The sequence below is a fragment of the Triticum aestivum genome, chromosome 3A (assembly GCF_018294505.1).
Source record: "Triticum aestivum cultivar Chinese Spring chromosome 3A, IWGSC CS RefSeq v2.1, whole genome shotgun sequence".
Taxonomy (NCBI): Eukaryota; Viridiplantae; Streptophyta; class Magnoliopsida; order Poales; family Poaceae; genus Triticum; species Triticum aestivum.
The window spans coordinates 96,354,390-96,373,405 of record NC_057800.1 but is presented as its reverse complement, the minus strand read 5'-3'; the positions used below and the strand labels follow the sequence as shown (position 1 = coordinate 96,373,405).

Sequence of the window (19,016 nt, the reverse complement as noted above, 5' to 3'; positions counted from 1 at the left end):
TGACACTGATGAAGCCCCAGCTCCTACTCCAAAGCCGCAGAAGCCAAAGAAGGCTAATGCTTCAAGATCAGCTGCTCCACCAAAAATCTCACGGGCGAAGCCACTGGCTACTGCGCCTCCTGAAGACAGTGTGCAGTCTAAAGATCTGTCACACATCTCCAAGCCCCAGAAAGTCAAGATGCCTCTGCGACACACCAGCCAAGAACTGACTGCTGCTGCTATTCTGTGCAACGATGCCATTGATCTGTCCAGTGATGAAGATCTTGCAGATGACGCTCTTGAGCAACTGATCAAGAGCAAAGAAGAAGCAGAAATCTTCAACAATTTGCCTCTCTTTGACGTGGCAATCATCCATGACTTCATCGCTGAGTGGTTTGAAACACCCAACCTTAGCTTTGAAGACCTGCAACTTCCCATTGGTCTCAATGTCGCCTTTCATGGCGCCATTGCTTCAGAACTAGCTCTAGCTCAGCGCATCGAAGAAATTAAGCAGAAGATTGACTTTGAGAAAGCTTAGTTCAAGAAGCATATGGCCAAGCTCAGCGTGCAAGAGGTCAAGAACTTCAAGATCATGCTGCACAAGCTTAAAGAAGCCTTTCTCAAGAAGCGTGAAGAAGCTCAAGGTTCTCGTGAGCGCATGAAGAGCCTGGCTGACAAGTGTGTGCAAGCCTACAATGAGGCTGAGAAGCGCAAGGCCCTTGGGCGTCCTGGCATTGACCCCAGGATGGCTGCAAAGCGGCAGAAGAAGAAGCCTGCTATGGCCGAACCCAACGCACCAAGGCAGGAAGCAGATTCCATTGTCTTCCCAACCAGCATCACTGGCTCGAAGCCAAAGGCCAGGTCAACCGCTTCCGAACTGAAGCCTCTGCTACTGCCCCCTCCAAGAAGAAGCGGAAGACCAAGAAGGAACGGGCTGCTCCCACAAAGCCCTTAATTGTTGAACCCATCTTCATGGTTCGCCCCTGATGCTGAACATCAAGAGCGCCAACTGACTGTCCATGAGCCTGCTTCCACAAAGGCTCATGAAGCCAAAGACTTTCCAGCAGCTGATCCCACCGCTGCTGAAGACATTGGTCACCATGACCATGTTGAAGATGATGCAGTTCTTTCTCAGCTCGAGCACCAACAGGTATCATCGCCTGTGCTAACGCACAGCAAACTCATCAACATTGGTCGTCCTCTGACGCCAATTGCTCAGGATGCATCATGGGCTGATCACCCACAAGCACAAGAGGAAGATGACTTTGAGGCCCAGCCAACTCCAACTCCACAGGCGTCGCCAGCGTTATGCAGGCTTCGCAAAGGACCAAGGCCTCCAGTCTCCGAGTCTGAAGCTAAAGCTGCTGAAGACATTCCGGCTGCATCAGCCGATGAAGAAGAAACCCCAAGAGTTGCTACACCCCCGTCTCACCAAGAAGCTGTTCTCGAGGAGAACGTGACTGTGACCGACCCTCCAGCTCATCAAGTGGAGGTTGAGAATCTTGAGGCTGCCACCGACGCCACTGACGCTGTCATGGCTGAAGCCAATGTGGAGCCTACACCAACCCAAGCACCAGAAGTCAGTGAAGCCAATGATGCTACTACTTCTGTTCCTGCGCCTGCTGCTGGTCCTCAGTTTGACTATCATGTTGAGCACAGGCCTCAGGTACAGAAGCCAATCCCAAGATTTCCCAGGTTTCCAGGTCCTGCATCAACACCTGGATCCTTCAATGTCAACGGCTTCAAAGCAGACAACACTTTCTTCAATAGCTCCAAGAACCCCTACTCAAGGGAAAGAATATCTTCTGATCGGTTCTAGAGCTATCTGCAGCGAAGCTATTACTCCTGCATTCTGTACAATCAAAGTCGCATCTTCCCACATAAGCGTCTTGACATCGAAGCAATAGCTGGTCTGCCCTGTCTGGAAGAAGCTCTGGATTGCTTCAAAGAGGTTGGATTGTTGCCGTTTGTCACCGACCAAGAGCACTAGAATGAAGAGTTGCTGCTCCAATTCTATGCCACACTTCACATCCGTGGGTACAACAGAGATCCAAAGACTTGGGTCCTGGAGTGGATGACAGGAAATGTCCATCACGAAGCCAAAGCCTTTGATATCATTGAGCTCACTAGTCTGCCCACTCCTGGCGATCTCTACGAACTTGGCTGTCAGCTCCACAGTGAAGCTATGGAGAGCATCTTTCAGAAGCCTGAACCAAACATGAGTCAGATGCTCAGTATGATGAAGCCATTGCCACAAGATGCTGCATATCCTAAGGAGTTCTTTGTTGAAGACCTTGAGTATCTGCTAAGGACTATTTATCACATCATAAGGCGAACTCTCTGGCCCATCAAAGGACATTCTCCACATGCCAAGCTGGAAGGTGCAATGAAGACTTTGGTCTTCTATATTCTTCATGGCAAATGCTTCAATGCACAAGACTTCTTCATCCGCCAACTTGCTGCATCAGGCTCTGATCTTTTTGGCTTGAAGTTCTATGCTCCATGGATAATGTGGCTGATTAAACTCCACTTCGCTATCTCATATCAGCCATCTGCTCACAATCATCGGATCTTTCTGCCTAATGTGGATATGTCTGTTGAAGCCATTTATCCTGAGCCTGCCAAGGAGCCTCTTAGTCTTCAGAATGCGGAGCATCAAAGTTTCTCTCAGAACATTGAAGGAGTTGAAGCAGTCACCCGTGTTTATCCTCTGGCTGGAACTACACGTGCACCTCATCGTGCCCTTACTGAAGCCACCGAAAGCACTATTAGGCAACGACCCAAGAAGCGATCTCGTGTTCTCAACGACCGAGAGCTTCTTGTGGCTCTTCATCAGAAACAGGATAGGCATCATGACTGGCTGAAGCGCCAAATGCAAAGCCTCTTGGTGGATGTCAACCACATTCGCAATCTTGCCACCAAGAATGCCTTTGTTGCCCATGAAACCTCTCGACGCACATGGAAAGGGCTGACGCTTATGTGCTCTGAAGATGATCTTCAAGAGGATGGCTTCTCTGAACGCTTCAAGTTTGACTCCACACCTCCTCGAAGGGTCGTGCTGCGACGAACTCCATCTCTTGAAGACTCTGAGTTCTCTTCCTCTGCGGCAACTGTGAATGCCAGAGTGATCGAGGACGAAGATGATGCTAGTTCACCACCTCCTCCCTCAGCACGCTTCGACACTGCTCCAAGTTCTTCTGCACCGCCAAACACCACTGACGACCCTGTTGCTTCACCTACTCTTCATGGGAACGAGTAGATGCTCTATGTCTTCAAACCTTTTTGGTCCTTACTGACAAAAGGCGGAGAAGCATATGAGTTTGATAGTCTTCAAGCGGGTCCACATGGGCGGTTGCTTTATATTTTGCCTCGTGTTTACAACTCTCGTTTTGATACATTTGGTTCTTTGAGTTGTAACACCTAAACTCGATGGTCGTCCGCTACTTATTTGCTACTTCGTGATGCGACGATAAATTCCGCACTTAGATCATTTTGCAGACGTCCATTTTCCATTATGCATGTCATTATATTCACATACCTTCTCATGCATAATGAATTGTCATCATAAGTTGAGGAGGATCTCCACGAGTACAACCTGCCATGTGCATTTGCATTCCAAAAGCAAATTACTTATATGCACATCTTCAGGGGGAGCCCTTGCAACGAATGAAGACAATTCCTTATCCTTTACAATTTCACATATTATATTCCCCGTTGAAAACTTCAACTAGTTTGTCATCAATCACCAAAAAGGGGGAGATTGTAAGTGCATCTAGTGCCACCTCTAGTTGGTTTTGGAGTATTGACGACAAACCTAGTTGAGGGACTAATGTGTTTGTGAGAATTACAGGATAACACAGGTAGAAGTCCCTCATTGATTCGGTTTTCCTACCAGAGATGACCCCTAAAAATGTATGAAGACATTGATGTCAAAGGTGGTATATGAAGATATTCTCATTGAAGACTATGACAAGAGAAGACATCACATGAAGCCTATGGAGCTCGAAGACTTAGATCTTTCGTAGTTCTTTTTCTTCTTTGTTGAGTCATAGGAACCACCGTACTGTTAAGTGGGGTCCAAGAGAACCAGTCAGAATGACTGAAGTGATGCTTAACCAAAACCTATGTCTTCGAGTGAAGACTATGAGAGCGAATCTTGTCCAGAGTCGGACAAGTCAGCTTTGCTTGTAGCCCAAGTAAAGTTGTCGTGTGTGTTTGAAATCTGACTGTTGGAACACGTGTCAGTTCCTTAGTGACTCAGGGTCATTTCAGACAAATCAGGTCGGGTTGCCTAGTGGCTATAAATAGCCCACCCCCTACAACCATAAATGGTTGGTTGCTCAGAGTTAGAGTACGGCTTTTGTCATTTGAGAGCAACCCACCTCGAAGCCTTTGAGAGAAAATTCCTTGCGAGGATAAAGCCCTAACCACCCAGAGCAAAAGAGTGTTAGGCATCACTTAAGTCTTCTTGTCTGTGTGATCTGAAGACTTATTACACTTGAGGACTGTGAATCCTCCAGCCGGTTAGGCATCACGTTCTGAGCATCCAAGAGACATTGTGGATCGCCGGTGAACGAAGTCTGTGAAGGTTTGGGAGTCTACCTTGAAGACTTACCAGAGTGATTGGGCGAGGTCTGTGTGACCTTAGCTCAAGGGGAATACGGTGAGGACTGGGTGTCCTGAGCTGCGTGTTCAGGACTGGGTGTCCGGGACTGTGTGTCCTCAGGTTTAAATACCTAGCCGCCCTAACCAGACGTACAGTTGTCACAGCAACTGGAACTGGTCCAACAAATCATTGTCTTCAACGAGTCACTGGTTTCACCCTTCCCTTCCCTTTACTTACTGTTGATCCTTGTGAAGTCATTGTATGATCGCACTATCTTCTGTCTTCACTGAGTGACTGCTTGTTTTGATCGGCTTCATAATATCTTCCTACCTAATCCTTACTACCTAGCTGCTATTAGTCATTGTGCTTTCACTTCATTGAATACTTGACTATGGTCTGCCTAGTGTAGTCTACCTTTCGCTGCATGGTAATAGGTTTATTTCTATCGTTTGTCTTCGAAACTTCTATGTTTTGAAGACTTTCATAAAAATCGCCTATTCACCCCCCTCTAGTCGATATAACACACTTTCAGTCATCAATAGCAATCAAGCAGGATGTAGACTTTTACCTCCACCGCGAGTGGCCGAATCTGGGTAAAACTCGCGTCTCTCGATTCCGACCAACCCCGTTCAAGCGATCACCTAGCACCGATGGCCTCACAACTTGGTCCTTTCACGAGGACATCTGCCGTGACAAAACCATGACATCGTGTGAGGGACCTTTTTGCAAAGTTGTCGGCACAAATCCCTCCAACCGAATCTAAGCCATCAACCGCCCATCCGATGGTCCAACTCCATTTTTTCTATTTTTTCATTTCAGGGGGAGATTCTATTGTAGTCGTTCCCGAAAAGTCACGTGAGTGTTTTTCCTCTGCATAGAACTCACCCATATTACCAGCTAAAGGCTTCAAGAAATGCATAAGCCTATCCGGTAAGTCATGGATCTGTACCCACATCTTAAGCTTATTCAAATCCATGGTAGAGAGTTTTGTGAACCCATCACAAGGTGCCACTAGGACTAGACTTTCTTGAAACGTCCAAGGCCCTCCCTCTATCACTTTGTCCCCAATCTCCCAATCATGAAAACAGTACAAGTTATCGCCCCAACGATCTGAACTTTACCGTTTGAGCCAAATCCCAAGCACTACGCATATTCTTATATTATAGAACCAGGGATCCCCATAATCGTTCGAGGTATACACTCGCAATAGCCAGCCATCGAGTAGAGATCATCGACAATGGCTCCTCTTTCTCAAAGACGATATTATCCAGGTCATACCCAGTGATCCCCAACTGGTGTATCATCTCTTCAAGGTCTTCTTCACCCGTACCCGACGCAGATGCATCAGTTGCCATGGGTAGGATCCTTCTAGTTTCATCCCAAACCCTAGAAACTCCACCCGCAGCAGACCCAAACGCGTCCAGCCAAGGCCGGGAAGTGACACACGGTCACCCCTAGATCAGCCCGAGCGATCACAGAACGGGGAGGAAGTAGCGGTGGAGGACGGGGACTCAATGTCGGACATTACAACGAGAGGATGAAACCCTAGCAAGAGAGGAAAAGGTAATGGACTTTTCTTAAGATGTGTTTTCGCATAATTGGCCCACTGAATTTTTAAACAAAATTCGCCAAAAAAAGAATTTCTTAAATATAACACACACACACACACACACACACACACACACAAACCTTAAATGCACCTGACGGCAAATGGCGGTTTGCTTCGCTCTCTGGTCGAATCGATATACTCTCCACTCTCATCTCCCTCCCGTGCCCGACGAAATCCCCACCTTAGCCTCTCCTTCCTCCGAACCCTAACCCCAGCCATGCCCCCCGGCGCGGCGGCCGCCGCCAAATCCGATGACGAGGACGACTACGAGGAGTACATCCCCGTCTCCAAGCGCAGGGCCATGGAGGCCGACCGCCTCCGCCACCAGCGCCTCTCCAAGCCCGCCGCCGCCGCCTCCGCGGGCTCCCTCCCACCGCCTCCGCCCCCGCCGGCGGCCAACCCCGCCGCCGCCCCCGATGACGCCGCCCCCGCCGCCAAGCCTAGCCTCCTCGTCACGTCCACGCAGCTCAAGCGCGCGGCCCCGGAGGTCACCGCCACCGAGCAGATCATCCTGCAGGAGAAGGAGATGATCGACAACCTCTCCAACAAGAACACGCTCATGTCCGTGCGGGAGCTCGCCAAGGGCATCACCTACACCGAGCCGCTCCGCACCGGCTGGAAGCCGCCGCTGCGGCTCCGCCGCATGCCGCGCACCAAGGCCGACGAGCTCCGCCGCAAGTGGCACATCCTGGTCGAAGGAGACGAGATCCCGCCGCCCGCCCGCGACTTCCGTGACCTCCGCTTCCCCGAGCCCGTCCTTCGGATGCTCCGCGAGAAGGGCATCGTGCAGCCCACGCCCATCCAGGTGCAGGGGCTTCCCGTGGTGCTCTCCGGGCGGGACATGATCGGCATCGCCTTCACCGGGTCCGGGAAGACTCTGGTGTTCGTGCTGCCCCTCATCATGGTGGCTCTGCAAGAGGAAATGTTGATGCCTATTGTGCCTGGGGAGGGCCCGTTTGGCATGATCATTTGCCCATCACGGGAGCTGGCCAAGCAGACATATGATGTCATCGATATGTTCCTCACTCCACTCAAGCAGGCTGGGTTCCCAGAAATACGACCATTGCTTTGCATTGGGGGTATAGACATGAGGACACAACTGGATGTGGTGAAGAAGGGCGTACATATTGTGGTGGCCACACCTGGGCGGCTCAAGGATCTTCTCGCCAAGAAGAAGATGAACCTTGACAACTGCAGGTATCCATTGGATTTTTGTGATTGATTTGGTGTTTTTATACCTTTGACAGATAACAGAGTATAACTGTTCTGCTAGTCTCTTAGGTTCATAATTTTCTACTAGGTGTGTTGAGCCGGATCATGAAGTTTGAACTAAAACTATGCGATGGCTGAATTGCTAATATGAAAGCTACATAGGATATGCTTTTCAACAATAATAACCCTGTTTTCTGATAAGCTCAAGAAAGAAATACACTTACTCCCTCTGTTCTAATCTTCACTAAAGATCTTGGGATATATTATTGTGGATGACTGGTGAGTATATTTCTGATGGGTAAAACACGTAATTCGTCAGTGAATGTGATGTACATTTGTACATTGCAATAGGAGTGATCACAAGACAATGTTGCTGATGTGAGGGATGTAGGAGTAAGGATGAGACTAGACTGGGTAGAGAAGATTTGAGATGAGATAAGGACTTCCATCGTTCAAGAAGAGACCTGTTTTCTGATAAGCTCAAGAAAATACACTTACTGCCTTCATTCTAAACTTAACTAAAAATCTTGGGATGCATTTTTGTGGATGGACTTTTGAATGTATCTCTGATGGATAAAACATGTTAATTCGTCGATGAATGTGATGTACATTTGTACATTGCAATAGCCAATAGGGGTGACCGCCAGGCAATGTGGTTGGTGTGAGGGTTGTAGAGGAAGATGAGACTAGACTGGGTAGAGAAGACGATGATATAACAGATAAGGACTTCATTGTTCTTGATTAATGCCAACAATTACAATAGCCATCGTCAAGGGCTGTCCTAACAAATATTGACCAGATCTGAGATTAGTCTAAATGTAAACTTGTCTAACTGAGTAGCAGTGGTGATGGCCTGGGGAGGAATACATGAGTAAGATGAGACCGTAGACTGTAGAGTGTACAGAAGATTTTAGATGAGCCAGTTTCATTGTTTTTCTTGGTTAATGCCCACAATTACAATAGGCATCGTTATATGGTGGGTTATCCTAGCAAACTTAGGCCATATCAATCTAAATGTAAACATGCTTGATAGATCAAAGAACTAATCCTCATCGTTGGGAAGTAATTAAACTATATAGGAAAATAAATATACTGGCCTGGAGGAACCATCCTGATCCTAGATGCTGACCCACTGCTACCAAGATGTTACTTGCATGGACAATGCCAGTGTATGGTAATTTCTGCATGCATGAATTCATGTGGATGCTCCATTCCCATCCTTGTTGTACATCGTCATCAAAATCACTTGTTATACAAGTGATGCACATGATAAACAAATACTATTCACAAGCTATTGTTTGACAATAGTAACATTGCCTTCTTTCTAATAGATTAGCATCTTTTAAGCAGGGCTTAAGGTTTTGACTTACAAAGGATAAAAGTAAACGCAAGACTTTTGAGTAAAAGTGATATATTGGAAAGAGTTTGTTGTTGTTTCTTGACTTCAAGTTTATGTTTTTTTCCCGACTTCTACACTGCAGTTATATGTCTGGTATCAATTCTATTTTTGAAGACTGCGCCTTAGCAGCAACAATCTATAATTTCATAGCTCAACCCTTATGATATGGACTGCAATTTGGGAACTTTGCATAATAAATTTGAAGTATGCACCGCTCCAATGAAGAATAAGATACATAAAACGGTTTAATGTTGAATTTTTACATTTCACTAAGGACACTTATTTAGCAGTACATACCTGCTGTTTAGTTTCAAACCATCTTCAGTTGCTGTTTTCCTTATAATATTATCAGAAACATAACTGCATAGTTGTAATTAACGAATGCTGAAAGTTGAGTGGCTCTGGACCAAATTTAGGGGATTAGAGCTGTCAATCCTCCATGCTCCATATGTGTGCACTGTGAAGTATCAATGTCCAAAGACCAGAATATGCCCCCATTACCTAGGAGATAACCATTTTTTAATGCAAGTGTTTTAGCCTGTATTATATTGTTCTACATTGGATCATTTATACTAGTAAAACCTCTTCGAGCTTCTTTAAGGAGTTAAGCAGACAGTGTTCAAAATTCTTAATAGCGCTTTTCTTGATTTGCACAGGTATTTAACTTTAGATGAAGCTGATAGGCTTGTTGATCTTGGATTTGAAGATGACATTCGGGAGGTTTTTGACCATTTCAAGGCACAAAGGCAAACCCTTCTTTTTTCTGCCACTATGCCCAAGAAGATTCAGAACTTTGCAAAGAGCGCCCTTGTAAAGCCAGTTATTGTCAATGTTGGAAGAGCTGGAGCAGCAAATCTGGATGTCATCCAAGAAGTTGAGTATGTCAAGGAAGATGCCAGAATTATATACCTCCTTGAATGCCTTCAAAAGACTCCACCTCCTGTTCTTATATTTTGTGAAAACAAAGCTGATGTTGACTACATCCACGAGTATCTTCTTCTAAAGGGTGTGGAAGCTGTTGCAATCCACGGAGGCAAAGATCAGGAGGAGAGACAGAATGCGATTGAGTTCTTCAAGAATGGAAAGAAGGATGTTTTGGTGGCTACTGATGTTGCCTCAAAGGGTCTTGACTTCCCTGATATCCAGCACGTGATTAACTATGACATGCCTGCCGAAATAGAGAACTATGTCCACAGGATTGGTCGAACCGGTCGATGCGGGAAAACGGGAATAGCAACTACGTTCATCAACAAGAACCAGACAGAGACTACGCTTCTTGACCTCAAGCACCTGCTCAAGGAAGCGAAGCAAAGAATACCACCAGTGCTTGCTGAGCTCGTTGACCCGCTGGAGGATGCTGAAGCTATTGCCAAGGAGAGTGGTGTCAAAGGATGTGCATTCTGTGGTGGCCTTGGGCATCGTCTTGCTGACTGTCCAAAGCTGGAGCACCAGAAGTCCGTGGCGATCGCTGGCTCCAGAAGAGATTACTACGGCGGTGGAGGTTACCGTGGAGAAATATGATTACATCATCATATTATTAAGAGTGTATGCTTTATCAAGAGGTAAAATGCTGCAGCTTCAGCTCATCCATGCTTGAGATATTTTAAGAGTGAAGTATCATGCAAATCTGAAGTTCCCTCCTTAGTCATCGTATCCTCGAAGATTTGTCATCACATTATGTTTCAAGTGATGACGACTTTTGATGTAATATATTTCTCTGCATACGAAGCTGTACTGTTGTAATACTATGTATATTGAGTGGCAGATTTTTCGGTGAGGAGGGTATTATTTCTTGAGCACCAGTATCATATGTCTAAATAGTGATCTAAACGCTTTTATATTTCTTTACAGAGGAGTAACAGAGAGTGAGGGCTGTGAAGCTGTAATAGTTATATTGGCCGTCTTTTTTTTTTGGATGGAGGATATTGGCATCTTTTAGGGAGCTTGGACGAGCATCACACTAGTTTGATTTATTGTTAACAGCTTGAAAGTTCAGAACATCTGCCATGGAAATATACAGGTTGCTTGACTTGTTGCTGAACCCTGACACTTACCTCCTAGATACGTCAATTTTAGCGTCGACGAATTTCGGACGGAGGGAGTGAGGCAAAAGAAGTGAAACAAACATTCTTCTTCATAAGGAGTTAAAAGGTCATCATCATCATAATACTACGGCTAGAAGCTTTTAAGATAACCACCATGATACTACCACCTCCTTTTCAAAAGGTGATGACGACGACCATCAATACTACTGTTACAACCACCATCTCTACAGATTAGAGTACCCTAAGAAACCTACATTTTGAATGGACGAGCATCACAGCGGTTTTGCTAAAGCACATTAATTTTACGTGGAGATTCTTGTCGATATTTTTAATGTTTTAACACAGTACATGTGCATAGATAGATAAGCACATATACTCATCCTATGAACACGCACATCTTACCCAAATGAGCACCTCTGAGAGACTAAACCGACGCATCATCTTGAGATTGATGGAGTTGGCACAAACACCTTAATAGTCGACTGAAACGTTTTCCCTCACTAAACGCATATTACCAGATGGACTGAAATAAATTCAGAAAAATACGAACACTAGTGCTAAGTCTAACTTGAACCTTGATGGGCTAGCATACCATTGCCGCATAATCAACCAACCACAGGTTGATCCGCCTTTTCTTTTTTCTGTTTGATGGTTGAGTTATTTAGATGTGTAATAATTTGTGCACATCTAGATATACATCTATATTTCCAATGCTAATTTTGGTGTTGCAGACGAGTAAGGCTTGGCCCCATCCATCCAATTTATCTTGCATTTACCACCTAGGTTCATATAGTAGGTAAGCAAAACATAACTGTATGGGCTCCTAGAAATCAATTGTATCTAATTGGAGCCCACAAGGCAAGCAATCCATTGCACATCACTCAGCAAACACTAACAATCGAATCGCCAAAAGAAAATACAATAAAATATATACCCTCTTCGTTTCCGAATTATAATTATTTTAAGCATATATATATGGATGTGTTTTAGTGTGTTTGTTCGCTTGTTTCAGTCTGTAAGTAGTTCATATTAAAATATTTGAAACGTCATTATGATCAGGTGATAATTGGTAAAGCAAAGACCCCTAAAATTGAGATGTAGCCAGGTAGGTGAGGAAACAGGAGGATGATTGGAGCTGCTCCGGTAAATCCAATTTATTTCATCGTCGCAATCCAAGAACGGAGCACAAACACGTCTAGGATTTGCCATAACCAAAATTCACCGAGTTGCATCTCCGGTGAGGAGAGCATCAAGGTGCTGCGTTAACGAAGGCGACGATCCTGTCGAGCATCTCCTTGGCCTTGTCGCAGTCGGGCTTGAAGAGGTAGAAGACATGGCCCTCCCCGTCCGTCTCCAGCAGCTCCACCCCCTTGCCGGCGGCGGCCAGCGCCTCCGCGTACGCGCGGCCGCGCCACCTGAGGAAGTCGCCCTCCGCCGTGCACACCATCACCCGCTCGCACGCCAGCGCCCCCAGCCCCGGCGCGCCGGGCGCCATGGGGTTCATCCGCGGGTCGTCCATGCCGGTGGTGGCCGGGCACGCGAACATCCAGAGCCCCGCGCCCCGGGCGCGCGCCGCGGGGTCGGTCGTCTCCTCCCCCACGGCCTCGGAGCCCCAGAACCAGGGGTGGATCAGCACCGCGCCCCCGAGCCGCGCGGCGCCCGGCTGGATGGCGACGTGGTGGCAGATGTTGGCCCCGGCGCTGTCGCCCGCCACGAAGACGCGGGCGAGGTCGCCGTGCGTCAGGCTGGACGTAGCGAGCGGTCTTTCTGGCCCGCTCGTGGCCCGTTCGGTCTTGGCCCGCTCGGTCCCGGCCCGCTACAGAAAATGGTCGGTCCGGTCTGCCAAATTCGGACCGAAAAAATCTCGGTCCGGTCCGGTCTTTAACCGGTCCGACCGAGCGGACCGAGAAAACACGATCACCGCCGTCACCGTTCCTCGTCGTCGCGGCCACCGGCAGCCCCAGGATGAACCACCGTGTCGCCGAGCTTCCTCTCTCCTTCCTTCCTCTCCTCCCCTTCCGCTGTAGCCTCTTGCCGCCGCTCGCCATCGCTGTCGTGCGTGCTCTGCCGCCGATCTCGTGTTCTCAACCATGGCGTCGACCCAACCGTAGCAGCAATTCCTGCCATGTAGTGGAATTTGTTGCCATGGCAGCGCTTTTCGTGGTGCAGACGAAGTGCCATGGCAGCCGTTTCCGCGCATCACGCACGCAGTCAAGTCGGATCGTGGGAGAAACGGTCTGTCATGATTTTCGTATCATGGGAGCAATACTCGGTCATGATTTTCACGTCCAACAAATTAGGAGAGTACTTGTTTTGGAAGGCGAATGTTATGGGATTGCATGAAAAACTAATACCGACCTCTTCCTATAATCACGCGCCATCAATCCCACGCTGCCGTTTCCAAATAGAATGTACGAGAGAAAAAGGATTTGATCCGAAAATCACGGCGCAATTTGACGATCAACACCACGTCCAATTTGATCCGCTAATAACGGCATCTCCCTCGCAGAGAAAATCGTGGGCTCATGCAGGCGCTCCATTACTTGCATGCAATACATAAACTGCTAAGGAAGAAGCATCAAGGCACAGAGAAAATAATGGCTAACAGCCGCGCCGCCCAGTGCAGTTCGCATAGCACGTCGCCCACCTCGCCGCCGGCGCTCGCCCACCTCGCCGCAGTACCTGCGTACGTCGCCCACCTTGCCGTTGCACCCGTCCAAGTCATCGCCGGAAGTGGCTGGCCGGTCCGCTCGGTCCGGCCCGGGCTTTGCCGCCGCCGGTCCGGTCCTTGAAAACAGGCCCGCTAGGCTGGTCGGTCCGGTCCGGTCCGGACCGCCGGCGGCCGGTCCAAATGGTGGCTCGATCAGGGACCGGACCGGCCCGGACCGTGTCCACCCTGAGCCGTGCGCGGCCACCCAGGGGTCCGCCGCGGAGAGCACCCAGCGGAGCGCGTCGAGGCAGTCGTCGTACGCCGCCGGGAGCGGGTGCTCCGGCGCGAGGCGGTAGTCGAGGGAGACGCCGAGGGCCGGGCAGGCGGAGGCGAGGTCGTTGAGGAAGCGGTGGTAGTTGGGGGACTTTGCGGACTCGGCCACGAAGCCGCCGCCGTGGACGTAGACGATGACGGGGAGCTTCGCGGTGGTGGTCGCGGCGGTGGGGGGCAGGTAGAGGCGGGCGGAGTAGGCGCCGAGGTCGACGTCCTTGGACTGGACACCGGTGGAGGGGTCGAGCCCCGGCGCGACGGGCGGGAGCACGAGGGGGCGCTCGAGGCGGCCGCTCTTGTAGACTCGGAGCAGCGGGCCGAACTCGTGCAGCAGCTCATCGTCAGCGGCGGGCGCAGGTGCGGTGTTGGACGCCATGCTCTCCCTCTCTCTCTCACTGGCGAATGCTCGGGGGTGAGGGGAGCCGGCTCGTGTGTCTGTGTATTTGTTTCGTTTCGTTTCGTTTCTTGGGATCTCCGGAAGGGAAATGGCATCGCGCGAACGGCGTGGCGGTGGAGTGAGAGAGACCGATGATGTATTCATGTGTGGTTGAAGCGAGTTACGTGCGTGGATGCCCCATGAGTGATAAAAATATAGTCTAAAAATGGGGCGTGGGTGTGCCAATGCTTTCCGTCCGCCGGTCGGGCTCGGCCTGCGACAAATGCATGCTTGACTCATGAGTCCAGGACTGCTCGTGCTCCACGCGTTTACACGCTCTATTTTTCTCTCTCTAAAGCTTCCAATCTATTCTCATCAATTAGTACAATAAATATCAGAAATAATAAAAAATACATCCATACTCCTAGGACACCCAACAATGACTACAAACACTGAAACGTGCGGAAGATACGTCACCGTCATCACCTCTCCCTCACTGAAGCGAGACAAAACTTGTTATAGTACACACTTGAAAAGTCGTCATGCTAACACCCTATAGGACCAGCGTACCAGAACAATAACCGTCATCATTGAAGAAAAACTTAGAAAGAATCCAATCTGTAGACATCCAAACACAAACAAATAAAACCGGATCCACGTGGATCCATCAAAGACAAACACCGATTGAATCCCACGAAATCCGTCGGAGAGAAACCCCACACGCCCTCCGATGACGCTAGAAGCACCACTGGAACGGGGTTAGGTGGGAAGAACCTTATTTCATCTTAAAAGAGCCATTGTCGTCCCGTCTCTGTGAACAAGACACAAATCCGAAGAAATTCAGAAAAGACATCAAAAAATGAAACCCTCCCGCCAGCAAAGGCCGGGATTTGCCACCACCATGGCCCTAAGGCCACAAGAGACGAGGCAGACTAGGGCCGGGCAGGCAAAATCCGAGGTCATGTGCCAAACTCTAAAATGGACCCTACTTCACCAAAAAAAAGTACTAAATAATATAATAATACAAAGATTACAATATCTTACATAACAGTGAGAAATAGTACCTATTCTTGGTTTTAGTCTTCACTTAAATAACATCATTTAAGTGTTCTTTAAATTAAATCTTCAGTAATATCTTCATAATTAATCTTCTCCAATGCTTCACTCTCAAAAGCTATTGATACCGAGTTAAAACCTGATTTTTTGTTTCTTCAAACGACTTTGGTAACCAGATCCATGCTTTCTAAATGAAGACATTGCTTGGATCCTTCGATATTACTTCCTCCGTTCTAAAATAGATGATCCAACTTTATATTAAAGTTAGTACAAAGTTAAGTCATCTATTTTGGAACGGAGGGAGTAGACAGGGGTGATGCTAGACACCTAATGGATAAAAGGAATAAAATTAGTTGCAATATTTAGCAAAACTACATAGGTGGACGAAATCGGAACTCACAGTCAAGGTAAAGAGCTCACGAGATCACCGGTTATCAACGCAACTACACTTAAACATCGGAGATGTTGAGAACTTTCCCTGCCTTCCTGTCCGCTGCTCTTCTTGGTCCTGCCCTTGTTATTCCTTAAGCCCGAACCCGAAGAATTGATCAAGTGATTTGATCTGCGTTGCTGGAATGCTGGCCCTGGCCGCCACACGAAGAACGGAAGGGACGCTTCGCTCGCTCCTCTCCATCCCTCGATTGCTGGAATTTTTTTTCTTAGACTATCTCAACAGGCGCGCAACCACGCGTCGCGCTAATTTTATTTTACAACGCCGACATAGCTTTTTTTTTGCCCACGACCGGGTGCTTGCTTCAGCAGGCGCTGCAAAATATGGCGCAGCGTAGTAGCTCCAGCAGGCGCGCTAAATTTACAGCGCACGCGAGCAGCCGGCGCTTGGCAAATATGATCAACACATATCCATTTGACAATATGATAATCTTTCAAACATTTAAACAAGTGTCCAAAATAAGAGTTGAAGCAATATAACATAGTTCAATTGCATGGCATAGTTCAAAACCACCCAACCAAGTTAATGACAAATAAAAATTCACACAAACAAATGGCACATCAACATTCATGCCACATCATCTTCCTCCTCTTTTTCCGACTCTTCCGAAGACGATTCTTCCTCCTCTTCTCCATTTTCAAGCGCGTCATCATCATCGGGAGCTCGGATGGTGTTCGCAAGATCTTCAACAGCATCATGCGAAGGTATGTAAAGCACACCAGAAGCCATGCGTCCACCCATGTCACGCGAAGGTGCTGCCATGCCTCCCATGAGAGACCCAAAACTCATGCCTCCCAAGCCTCCCATGATAGCTCCGAAGCCACCCATCCCTCCCGTAGATGCTCCCATGCCTCCCATGCCGTCCATGATAGCTCCAAAGCCACCCATGGCTCCCATGCCTTTGAAGTCTCCCATGGCTCCCATGCTTGCTCCCATGCCTCCCATGGCCATGGATCTTTTTTGGACCAAGACTTCATCACGGGAAATATTGATGAACTCTTTTTGTCTATCGTCGAAGGTAGATGTGTCCGTGAAGAACAAGTACTTCTCCCATTCCAATAATCTAGCTCGCTCCTCCATGGCCATTTTCTCCTCCTCCAATGCCACATTCCTCTCCGCGGTGATGTAGACCGAAACTCAATGTGAGGTCCGATCCGTTGTCGCGGCCCGACCTTTCACAACACTCCACCACCAGCAGTGGCAACCTCTCGCTCGCACACGCGATGTACACGAAGTAGACGATTTGAACCTTGCGGCCCAGCACGAGAAAACCAATCTCGACGAAGGTACTCACGCGCAAAACAATTTTCACGAAGAGAAATCGCAACACAGAGGTTTTCTAAAGATTCATCTAAAACTTGATACAGATGTCTACCCTTAAAAACACATCGTGTCTATTTTATAAAATAACCTTAACTTTGCATGACTCACGGGCTAGACTTTATAGTAGTATAGCCGACTCCTTCTACTCCCTCTGTCACGGTTTAGAAGGCGCGCTTGTAAATTATCTGGGACCTAGGTGATTATCTATTGGTTGTGAGATGGGCTAAAAAATAGCATTCACACTACGCATGCACATAGAAATAATATATCGGCGTACTAATTAGCTACTAGAAATAAATGCAATACGCCATAAACCTTGTCTATTGTGGAAACGCACACAAATTTAACTGTGCCTTATAAACTGTGACGGAGGTAGTAACTAGATTGACAAGGAAAAAACTAACACACGTAAAAACTCCTGCTTATTTAAACTACCTTTTACATCTCGATAGATCCTAAACTTGCAACCGAATAATATTGAGGTGGACCCTGAGGTGGACCCCAGCCTGTGTCCTTTAATGACAATACATCACATACTAGCCTCTGACTCTTGCAACGTTGTGAAACTTCTTCTTTACGTGGAGGTGGCAAAAACAGAAACAAATCCCTCTCATTTATCTTGTTGACCGAACCAAATAAATGACACCCCGCATGCTCCCTTCCATCAGAGTAGGTTTCCTCTTCTTTCCATGTATTAATGTACTTTGAATTTCCGATTCCAAAACATGCTCGATCAATGTTGCATGCACATGTCACGCCTTGATTTAGCTCTTGAATTTGCATGTAATTATCATCCTTTAATACATGCATGTCCAGGGACTTCTCTTCCCTCTTGTTGGCGCAAAGATCAAACAAAACAATGTCCTGTTTTATTTTAACAAAAAATAATTCCTCTAACCCATTGACATGCGGTACTATTTTGCGATCATCAACCCTAACATCAGTTACGGCCATTTCATCGTCTCCTCCTTGAAACGAAACCGTTCTCGGTTTCGAATCAATCTCTTCAACAATATTTGTATTTGCAGTTTGAATGATGCTTGGAAAATTTTCAGTGGCTTCAACCTTCTTCTTCTTTACTTCGGATGCAGCTTGAGAAATGTCCCGCTTCTTGCGATCAGCCATATACTTCTCCGATGTGTACGAATCAAGTGCTACGTATTGTCCTCCACGAACAAAAGAAAATTCGCCAACCGAATGATATGTCAACTGTCTTTTATCTCTCCATGATTTTCCTAACAGTATTGAACATGTATGTATATGTGTAGGAAGCACATCACACATGACCATATCGTCATATCCACATAGAATAAACCGTACCTCAATGCGATGCATGATCTTGACAAACTTGTCCTTCCACCAAAGCTCGCACGGTTCTGGATGTTCAATCAACGACAAGTTCAAAGCATCAACCATAGTTTGACTTACCATATTCATACTAGAGTAGCAATTCATCAACGTTGCACAACTCGCCGGCCTGACGCGCACACGCGTAAAGCATTGGTACCAAGGCAAGGAAAGCAATGGATCCTTCTCGACCGCCATCATCATTTGCGAGCTACAATCTTTTCACATGATAAAAAAAACTTGAATAGTAACTCGAAGAAAAATATTGTGTCGTGAACAACCTTTGCTCTGAATACCACCTGATGTAGACCAAAACTCAATGTGAGGTCCGATCCGTTGTTGCGGCCCGACCTTTCACAACACTCCACCACCAGCAGTAGCAACCTCTCACTCGCGCACGCGATGTACACGAAGTAGAGGATTTGAACCTTACGGCCCAGCACGAGAAAACCAATCTCAACGAAGGTACTCACGCGCAAAACAATTTCCACGAAGAGAAATCGCAACACAGAGGTTTTTTAAAGATTCATCTAAAACTTGATACAGGCGTCTACCCTTAAAAATACATCGTGTCTATTTTATAAAATAACCTTAACTTTGCATGACTCACGGGCTAGACTTTATAGTAGTATA

The 19,016-nt window shown here is 47.4% G+C and overlaps 2 protein-coding genes across 2 annotated transcripts; one reads left to right on the top strand and one right to left on the bottom strand.

Moving 5' to 3' along the window:
• Positions 1-6,310: 6,310 nt before the first annotated feature.
• LOC123060479 (DEAD-box ATP-dependent RNA helicase 35A) lies at positions 6,311-10,610 on the top strand. Its single transcript, XM_044483224.1, has 2 exons — positions 6,311-7,391; positions 9,462-10,610. The coding sequence occupies exons 1-2, from the start codon at positions 6,412-6,414 to the stop codon at positions 10,324-10,326; spliced, it is 1,845 nt and encodes a 614-aa protein (XP_044339159.1). The 5' UTR covers positions 6,311-6,411; the 3' UTR covers positions 10,327-10,610.
• A 1,303-nt stretch (positions 10,611-11,913) lies between these two features.
• LOC123060478 (probable carboxylesterase 2) lies at positions 11,914-14,434 on the bottom strand. The gene is made up of 2 exons (XM_044483223.1): positions 13,746-14,434; positions 11,914-12,595 (listed from the first exon to the last, which is right to left on the bottom strand). The coding sequence occupies exons 1-2, from the start codon at positions 14,369-14,371 to the stop codon at positions 12,100-12,102; spliced, it is 1,122 nt and encodes a 373-aa protein (XP_044339158.1). The 5' UTR covers positions 14,372-14,434; the 3' UTR covers positions 11,914-12,099.
• Between the last annotated feature and the right edge of the window lie 4,582 nt (positions 14,435-19,016).